The sequence below is a fragment of the Macrobrachium nipponense genome, chromosome 22, assembly GCF_015104395.2.
Source record: "Macrobrachium nipponense isolate FS-2020 chromosome 22, ASM1510439v2, whole genome shotgun sequence".
Taxonomy (NCBI): domain Eukaryota; kingdom Metazoa; phylum Arthropoda; class Malacostraca; order Decapoda; family Palaemonidae; genus Macrobrachium; species Macrobrachium nipponense.
The window spans coordinates 66719034-66729033 of record NC_087213.1 but is presented as its reverse complement, the minus strand read 5'-3'; the positions used below and the strand labels follow the sequence as shown (position 1 = coordinate 66729033).

General features: G+C 42.6%; 1 protein-coding gene across 5 annotated transcripts in view; it reads right to left on the bottom strand.

Annotated features, from left to right (window-relative positions):
* Positions 1-10000, bottom strand: part of LOC135198771 (sushi, von Willebrand factor type A, EGF and pentraxin domain-containing protein 1-like) — an 810178-nt gene that overhangs the window by 584813 nt on the left and 215365 nt on the right. For all 5 annotated transcript variants that reach the window (XM_064226685.1, XM_064226687.1, XM_064226686.1 and 2 more), the window contains one exon: positions 5686-5752. In XM_064226685.1, coding sequence (XP_064082755.1) covers positions 5686-5752 — 67 coding nt within the window. The remainder of the gene's footprint in view (positions 1-5685; positions 5753-10000) is intronic.

Sequence of the window (10000 nt, the reverse complement as noted above, 5' to 3'; positions counted from 1 at the left end):
TAGATCTAGAAGACAGGCTAAGAACAAGAAACCAACATTACAAAGATTCTGGAAATAGCAAGAGCATTAGAAAATGCTAATTATAGTCAAATTGTCATTATAGGTAAGACTCATAATGACAGCAGTAGCCAGGTAAACCATGAAGTCTATAAAGAGTTACTAACTAGCAAAGAAAGGGCAAACACATCAACCAAATCAACCTAACCATGGTATATCCAAGTATAGCAAGGGTAAACTTATTGCATACTCGCAGAAAATCAGTAACATAAGCACCCAAAAACCTCAAAAGAAATCATGCTATAGATGTGGTAAACAAGATCATTATAGCAACGAATGGGATAAGAGCCCATCATCAGGTCAGACATGCAATAACTGCAGAAAACATGGTCATTTAACCAGTCAGTGTACATTTGCTAAGCAAAAGACCACTAAACAGATCAATAGAACTGCAAATTCAAATGATGGCTCTAGCTCAAATGAAGAAAGTGTATGTAAGACAACAGAAGAAGTATTTGCATTTCACATTTATTCTGTGAACTATGAAGTGCAAGAACATTTTATGGCTCAAATAGAAGCAAATGGGAAACTTGCACCCATGCATACAGACAGCTGCAGAGAAGACAATTTCTGAAAGAGTTGCATAAACTATACCTAACCTAGTGATAAGACCTTCAGACAAGGTGCTCAAGAGTTACAATGGCACAAACATAGAAGTATATACCTGATTTTTTATAGTTTTATAACAAAAAGTGCATTTATGATGAAACTGATAAAAAAACAGGAATTTGTGGATATTTCTCATAGAAAAATACCACCAATAATTGGGGTACCATATGTTCCAGAGAGAAATCTGCAAATATGTGAGTCTGAGAATCCGGAGTCCATGAATACAGGGGGGTTGACTGTAGTTGGTGAACGTACAGTACATACAATGATCAAGGGATAGGCAAGTTACCATTTACAGTACTAGCCAAAGGTAAAGGACAAGGTTAATTAGGTCTAGATTGGTTAAGATGTATAATATTAGACTGGCCTAGTATTCTAAGGGTTACAGGTACAAAATAAGAACCAGCAAAAGGAAGGTCCACTTTTAGACACTCATATCTGATATTAGTAGATGAATATAGTAAGTAGCCAGCAGTTATACCAATGCAAATATCATCATCAGTAGTAACTATAAGACCACTCATGCAGATCTTTACAACACATGGCTTGCTAGGAAGAATAGTGACAGACAATGGTCCACAGTTTACTTCACAGGAGTTTAATAAAGTAGTTCTGAATGTGAATGGTCTACAACATACATTACAGTATCAACAACTTATCATCCATCAACGAATGGTGAAGCAGAAAGATTTGTTCAAACTTACTTTCAAACAAAATATGGAGTGTACACAAGCAAACTCTGGTAATGTAACATTTCATATTGCAAAGTTCCTATTACGGATCCTAGAATACGTTAGATCTAATGAATCCATGCTTGCAGAGTCAATCAGAACAGAAAGGTTAGATCAAGTAAAAAAAATTTTCTCAAGGTAAGACCACTCCTTCAATACACCAGAAAATTGGGTACAAAGAGAAATTGTCAGGAAGATAGGCAGTTTACATTATGCTGTTAATGTCAGGGGAAAGATCAGTGGAGAGATTGTAAAATGTCTTGTTGATCAGTTGCAGTCATTCTGTACAAAATAATAAAGAAGCACAAGTCTCAAATACCTCAGATTTAATTAACTCAGATGTAACAAACTGCTCACAAAGATGTTGGACCACCAACTGTAAACAGAGAGGAAAATCTTGAAGCAGCTCAGAACACACCTATAGTACTCCCTAACACAATGAGTTGAGGAAAACTTCCTGAAAGATTACATTTGTAGGGTTGAGAAACAGTTACATTTCTTAGTCACATGTAAAGGGGCTGAGACTTATGAACATACGATACTTGTGAAACGAGTGTGGAAAAACTTAGCTCTGCAAATGCATTAGTTCAAAGTTAATTACACAGCACTGCATAATGCTTAAGTGTTATAAGTGTTACCAATTATTATTGTATTAGTATCAAGTCCAATACACAGGCTTCGATCCTGTAAATTCTACCTCATGTAAGTGGAGTATGATTCCTTATTGTATACTGAGCTCCAATGATCACGTTATGATTCTATTAGTGTATACGCCTTTTGTACTTTGTATATCCTACTATGCACCTTCTTCAACGTAGCTAAGCGAATAAACTCAAGCAAGAAGATATTACTTTATTATTGCCCTTCATCTTCCGACTTCAGCTACGAGAGATGGGACTAAACCTCAAATACAAAAATACCATCTTTGCTCTACCTGCAGAAAAGAGTGAAGAATTGTAGTACGTATGTGTTATATATAGCCTGCACAGACAGATACAACATAACAATTTGTCGAAAATTGTATTTTTCCTAACTATACAAACCTGAGGTCCTTTAACAATAGGAAGGTACGTACTTAGCGGCAGCTGAACTGGTAGTAAGCCTCGAACAAGGGGGTTCAGTAGTTAACTACTTGTCTGTCAGTTGGCGGTCAGCTCGACTGCGAGGAGAGGAGTCACTTTGCTTTAGGCCCAGGAAACGCAGAGTGAGGGGTGGCATGAGGTGGGACTATGTGTAAAGGACCTCAGGTTTGTATAGTTAGGAAAAATACAATTTTCGACAAATTGTTATTTGTTCCGATACGTGTACAAACCCTCGGTCCTTTAACAATAGGAAGACTCACTTATTGGTGGGTGGAATCTGAGTCTTATGAACAGACTGGTGTTCGTCCGACCTTGGTTCCTTCCCTGGTCGTAAGAGCAAAGGGAGGGATCCTAGCCTCTGCCCAGCTGATCGGGGTGTGCACCGCAGGATCAGTGGCCAGACTTCTGGACCAAATTTATAAGAGGGAAGCAAGCGTACCTCTTATAAATAGCAAATACACAAGAACTAGTTCCTACTTCAAGAGCCAAAATGAAGTCATGGGTTTGTCTCTTGTTGGCTTCCACTCCCCCCTTGTTGGGGAGTGGTGGATAAACATTCCTATCCCTACTGAAAGGGATAGGATGGAGCTCAGTCGTGTAGCTCACCTGCATCTGCTTCCTGTTCAGCGTAGTGACAACCGTGGCCCTCTGCCCACAGGTAGAGGAGGAAGATCGAAAGAGTAAGAGAAGCCAGTCACACTCTTTCACTCATCCATTCATGCAGTCACACAAGGATGAGATGCTGTTCTGTCCGCTCGGGTGCTGGGTAGGCTACACAACTTGTTGAGCAGCCACCACGGGTCCAAAGGAAAAGCTGTCCAAGGACCTGTGGGTAATATCCCGAAGGTAGAAGGAAGTAAAGGTGGTCTGGTTGGCCCAAACCCCTGCGTTCAGAACCTGTGCCAGGGAGAAGTTCTTGCGGAAGGCAAGGGTTGGACCAATGCCTCTGACTTCGTGAGCTCTCGGACGATGGGTACAGGTGTCGTCACTACCATCCACGTCGTACGCCCTCCTGATCACCTCACGCAGCCAGAAAGAAAGCGTGTTCTTGGAAACTTCTTTCTTGGTAACCCCGGTGCTAACGAAGAGGCGTCGACAATCAGGCCTGAGGTGTTGAGTTCTCTTCATATAGCGCCGTAGCGCCCTCACAGGACAAAGCAGCATCTCATCCGCATCATTATCAGCGAAGTCCTTCAGGGAGGGGATTGTGAAAAACTCAAACCAGTCGTCAGGGACCGAAGGATTCAGAGTCTTTGCTACGAAGTTCAGGACGAAATCGGAAGGTGGGAGTGGCAATCCTTCCCCGAGGTCGTTGTGCTGACGAATCAGCGCAATAACCTCAGCGAACGACCTCTGGATCTCAGGAGTGACAGTGTCCTGCGGAGACGGACCGTCAAGCCCATCCAGCGGGAACACCTCCTGAGACCCTCCTCCTGCCACAGGAGGAACCACAACAGACCCCTCATGGTCTCCTCCTGCCACTTGCGCGTATGATCTGGTCGGTCCTAGGACTGTGCCAGGTTCGTAAGGCATCGTGGCGGGATCGAGAGGAGCGCGCGCTCCTCGCGATCAATCCTGATTGCCTCGCTCTTCTCAGTGTAGCCCGAGGAAGTTGAAGGGATAGGAGAGGTAGACCTGACGCTCCCCCCTTGCCCACCGGCAGAACCGGTGTGCTGGTGGGGCTGCAGGCGATCGCCAACCCGCGGTGGCGATCGAGCTGCAGGCCTGGTCGAGCGGCTCTCCCGGGGAGACCGGCTAGACCGAGAACAGCGGCGACGGTCCCGAGCGCCAGAAGAGCTGCTGCTGGTCCCCCTCTCCACCCGGTCCCGGTAGGAGCGGCGGTCAGGGGACCAGCAGAGTCCGCTGTCGCGGTGGGAGCGAGGCCTGTCCTCACGGCTGAGATTGTCCCCCATGGCAAGCAGATCTGAGGAAGGAAGCAGAGTCAGGTTAGTAAGTAGGTGGGTTTCCCCTCGCCCGCCCGGGGGGGGGGGGGGGACAGTTCCCACCCCGAGCGAACGGACGACCTCGAATACAACTGAACATCTGGGTACCTAGCCCCATCCTCCACGCTCGACTGATCGAGAGGGGAGAAGGAGCAAGATACCCCTCCCCCCCAGAAGGGGGAAGGAGCCGTACAAGGTTTCTTCCTCCCTCCATAGCGCTCCCACTGCTCCTCCGACCATACAATACAAACATCACATGGCTCGGTGCGAGAGCATTCTCGCCCTCAGCACCGAGTGCAAAATTCATGAAGGTCTACCTCTACAGAGGACCGAAAGGCCCCACACCAGGGCACAATCTGCAGCTGATGGGGGGGCGAGGGGGTCTCTCCGGCTCTCGGGAATCCATAATAATTTACTATCACTTGTGTATGAATATACAAAAGACAGACACGTACTTACGTAAGCTTTGCACATGCACACTAAGTGAGAGAAAAAGAGAAAAGCCTTCATGGTGTGAAGAAAACCAAGCATACGACTTGAAAGTTGGCAGAGAGGCGAGCACATGTCTATCCACCAGCGCGGCCAAAAGCAAAGTGACTCCTCTCCTCGCAGTCGAGCTGACCGCCAACTACCGGACAAGTAGTTAACAACCGAACCCCCTTGTTTGAAGCTTACGACCGGTTCAGCTGCCGCTAAGTACCTTCCTATTGTTAAAGGACCGAGTTAAAGGACCGAGGGCTTGTATACGTATCGGAACAAACAATCTTTGCTCAGTGACTCCAAAATCACATACTGGAAAAACTGCAAATAAATCTAGATACAGGGATGGCACCCTGTCTTGAGGTAAAAACTATTCAAAAAGGTTATGTTACATTAATATTTTACCCAAAATCATCTCATAATAGAAGTATACTAAACTACCATTTTAATAAAAAAAAAATAAAAAATAAACTATTTGACTTGCCCACCCTGTCTGCTAGAATGTAGTTTCTTTAGCTGATGCTCAACATACAAATTACCTGCTCAATTTAAACCTCTGATACTTCAGTACCCATTCTTAATTAAGGCATCATTTTGGGGAAATATGAGGCCAATGACCCAGTACTGTATGATTTTTGTGAATGTAAAACATACTACCTTCCCTTTATATTCTAAAACTACCATAGATAGTTTTAGACCATGGAATTTAAATCTGATTTTATGGATTGCTGCCATGGCTTCTATGGCTTCTAACATAAAGAAAATTTATTGTATTATAATTACCCTGCAAGCATTTTTCTTGTAGCATGATGAAGTAGCTGTTATGGGCGGGTCTATTACCTCCGAGACTCTGTAGAATTTAGAACAGAAACAGACATTATTATACAAAACAATACTGTACTAAGAAATAATTTATGATCTTGCATTACTTGCATTCAATAAATAAATTTCATAGTACAGCTTACCTTTCATTATAAAAAAATCAAAGTATGAGAATTCAGATTACATTTCAATAAAAGAAATGAAAACTGATAATTCCATAGCTGAAAACCTTTAGATTGTTTGTTTACAAAGACTTATGACTGCTCTGGAGTTTATACAGATTTTGAAGAAATTTCTTGCAATAGCAATCATTAGCAAAACTAACACATTAAATTCTAAAAGGAGGAGAATTAACAAATAACATAATGCTCCAGGTCCCAAATGGCACCCTCAAAGGGAGCTCAATTAAACTATGTTGATGGTTGTAAGGCAGATGCCATAGGTCTATGAGCTTTGATAGACTATCATTCAACAAGACAAAACAGAAAGCTACTCGTATGTTCCTTAGTACTACAAAAAACACAATTTCCATACAAAAAGGCCTAGTGGTAAAAGCTGCCTTTTCTCTTCCGATTGGCTAAGCTGATCTCCTAACCCATATGAAGTCATTATTGAGCTGCCTTTGCTTTTATTAAGCTTCTTGACATTTTAAAGTGTTTGAAATGATTGATATACAGTACATTCTGAAGAACTGAAAGAAGCATCATATTTTTTTAAAACCTTGCTTCAACATTTGTAATTTCGGTACTTCATAATGTCTCCCAAGAGAGCCTTTAATGTCATTATCAGAAATATTCTATAAATCCATCACTGTTTCACATGTAAACCACAGTAAACTGATAGCTCGTTCATGATGATTTAATTAGCTTAGTGATAACAATAAGTTATTCACAAGAAAAGTCAAAAGTCAATATTTTCTTTACTTGTAGTATTGTTAAGCATTAAAACAATCAAGTACAGTAATGCCTCAATCTTACGCAATTAGAGTTGAGCAAATTCACAAGGCATAGAGTGAACTTTTCACTGGAACCTAACTAATTATCATACATGAGTATTTCACAGACATGCAAACGCAGCATTTTCGAATCCTCGAGAAACCCTGCAAAAGTGTTTGTTTAATTTTTATGTAATTTATAAGTTTTCAAGCTTTCATTTGTTAATTAAATAACATTGATAAAAATAATAATTCTCTCTCTCTCTCTCTCTCTCTCTCTCTGAGATCATTTTATGGCACATGTATATACTATGTTTATTAATATTTTCAAATACTATCAATAATCATAATTATAATTGTTGGAAAGTAGACCTTTTAAACAACTTCTGTTGGAAATAATGGCTGATTCAGCAGCGTTAATTTTATACAGGACATTCTCAAGTCTCCTTATTGTTAATTTTTCAGTATTGCTTAGACTGGCAAGCAATGTGCCAACTGGGGACATGTCAAAAATGGTGGATTCAAGGGACAATTATTATTCTGCACATGGAAATACATCAATTTTGTTTCCCTCTCTCTTTCACTCTTTCTTGCTGTTTCTGCTCTTTCTTATTTTATCACAACGGTTCAACTCAGGCTCTGCTGGTCATCTTCCAAGCGAAGGTTGGAGTTGGACTGATGCTGTTAGGAGTCCTGCAGTGTTTTATATCAGTGGTGCCAGCGGGGTCCAATGGGACATTGATTTTTTATTGGCTGCATGCTCAGGACTGTCTGCTATTGGCTGCTTACTTGATGCCTTGAGACAGTTGCAGGAGTTGATGGTTTCTCTGACATAGCTTTGCTGATCGTTTCCTTTGTTGGGAGCCATCTACGGGGATATAAATGGTATTTTGCTGGTATTATTTATTAATACTATTGGTCCTTGGGTCAGGTTCCACCCTAAGCTTGTGGGAAGGAGGAAGGCTTCTTGTGTCATGTTCAGGGAGGAATTTTTTTCCAAAATGAATAACGCTTCCAGCAAGCGCAGACATCTCAGGTCAGGGGTACTTCCGAGGGTCATAGCATTGTTGACAAAAATAGATTCTATCCAGCAGTTGGACAGCAGGTGTACTGTCAGCACTTCAGATGCCCTACAACCCCTCCTCCTTGTAGAGACCCTCACAAAGTGGGGTACCTACACCAACGGAGCAAGAGGGCATCACCCTCCAGCGTGCTGATAAAACTGCCACCTTAGTACTTATCAACACCAATGAATATCATCAGAAGCTGGACAACAACTTGGCAGATTCCACCAAAATTGAGCCTCTCTCACGAAATCCCACCGACAATATCAAGAGGGATGTAAACAACTTCATCAGTACTGTGAATGCCACAACAAATCCCATCCACCTTCCAACTATCCAAGGAAACTTTGGGCTCAGTTACGATTACGGCAAGGTAAAGAACCATAAAGAAGGTAACCCTCTCCATCCCATTATTAGCCAAAAGCCTGCACCCACTTACGCCTTAGCAAAAAGACTGAATCATATCCTGACTCTGTACATCCCTAGCAGCTATACAGCCTCAAGTCATTATGGAGGAGTTATGGAGTTCCATTTGACAAAGTCTGTGAGAGAGAGAGAGAGAGAGAGAGAGAGAGAGAGAGAGAGAGAGAAGAGAGAGAGACGATGACGAAGATGAGGAGACGGAGGAGAGAGAGCGAGGCGATTTTGAGGAGAGAGAGAGAGAGAGGGTAATTGGTGGTTGGATGGTTAATGACTGAATTGGCTGTTGGTGAGTTCTGGGTTGTCTGCTGGTGCAGCTGGAGTTAGCTGTTCGAGTTCTGTGTTTTCAGACAGTCTTTGTTGAGAGCTGGTGATAGTCAGTAGTGTCGGCAGCAGTCTAATGAAGGCATTGAAACTCATTTAAGCTGTGTGTTGTTGATTTGTCATTGGTTGTTATTAAGTTTGTTGTTAATTGATTAAGAGCTTTTGTGCCTGTGTTGTTGGATTTGTTGTTCTTGTGAGTTTTTTGAGTTATTTGTAAGTTGTTATAGTTGAGGATTGTTGTTGGGGAGCTGTTGTGGTTTCTTGGTGTGGTTGTGAGTTGTTGAGGGTTGTTATTGGTGAGCTGTTGTGATCCCTTGGTGTTGTTAGTGGGTGTGTGTGTTGCGTTTTTGTGTTGGTGGTTGGTTGTGCAGTGGTCTTTTGTTGTGGTTGTGTTCCTTGTTTGTTGTTGTGTTGATGAGTTGTGGTTGAGTTCCTGGTTGTCCACTGTGTTGTTGAGTTGTGGTTGAGTTCCTTGTTGTTTGCTGTGTTGTTGAGTTGTGGTTGTGTTCCTTGTTTGTTGTTGTGTTGTTTAGTTGTGGGGTTGTGGTCCTTGGGTGTTGTGTTGTTGGGTTGTGGTCCTTGGTTGTTGTGTTGTTGTTGAGTTGTGGGGTTATGGATCTTGGTTTTTGTCTTGTGGTTGTTAGTGTCTCAGTGACCTCAACCAGCAGACAGCACAGCATAGCCCGGAGTCTCTGGAGTTGGGTAAGTACATGTGTTTTGAGAGTTTTTTGTTTTAGGGTTTGTGTAGGTCAATTGCCCTGCATGTATTCCGTAGTGTGAACAGGAAAGTGTGACTGAGGGTGGATTTGGCAGCTGGATTGATTAAGTTTATGTGAGGAGGATTTTGCCTGCTTGAATTTTAAGCTTGTGATCCCGCCACATTATTTTTTGGCACCCAACGTGGGGCTGTTGGGGTATTGAGTTGTGTGATTGGTGGCAAAAGTGAGGATGGAAGGGTTGAAGGAGATAGAGAGGCTGAAGGAGGAGCTGAGGTTAGCGAGGGAAGCTAAGGAAAGATTGAAGGTGGAGAATGAGAGGTTGAGGGTAGAGTGTGAGGAGCTGAAGAGCAAGTTAAGAGGAAATGAGAGGAATGCTAAGGATTGAGAAAGTGGAAATGAAAGAAGAGGTGAAAGGAGCAGAAGAGAGTATGGTTGAGAAAATGGACGAAAAATTCGGGGTGATGATGAATGCAGTGCAAGAGATTATGCATGAAATGATGAAGGGATTCATGGGAGAGGTAGGCCTACTGGGTCTTGTGACGGGCCAGGAGTGGTAAAGAAAGTGGAAGAGTGAGTGAATAAGGAAAGAAGGGGAAGACACAGGATAAGGATAAACCTGAGGACAAGAATAAGAAAGGGGCTGAGGAAAAGAAGAAAACTAAAGGAAAGGAGGTTAGTAAGGGTGATAGACAAGATGAGACTAGGACTGAATACATTGGGGAAAAGGCTGAGAGTGATTTAGATCAGGGGCTCCCAAACTATGGGTCGCGAAAAGATTCTTTTGGGTCACAAGAAGACAAGGTGATTGTAAGGTA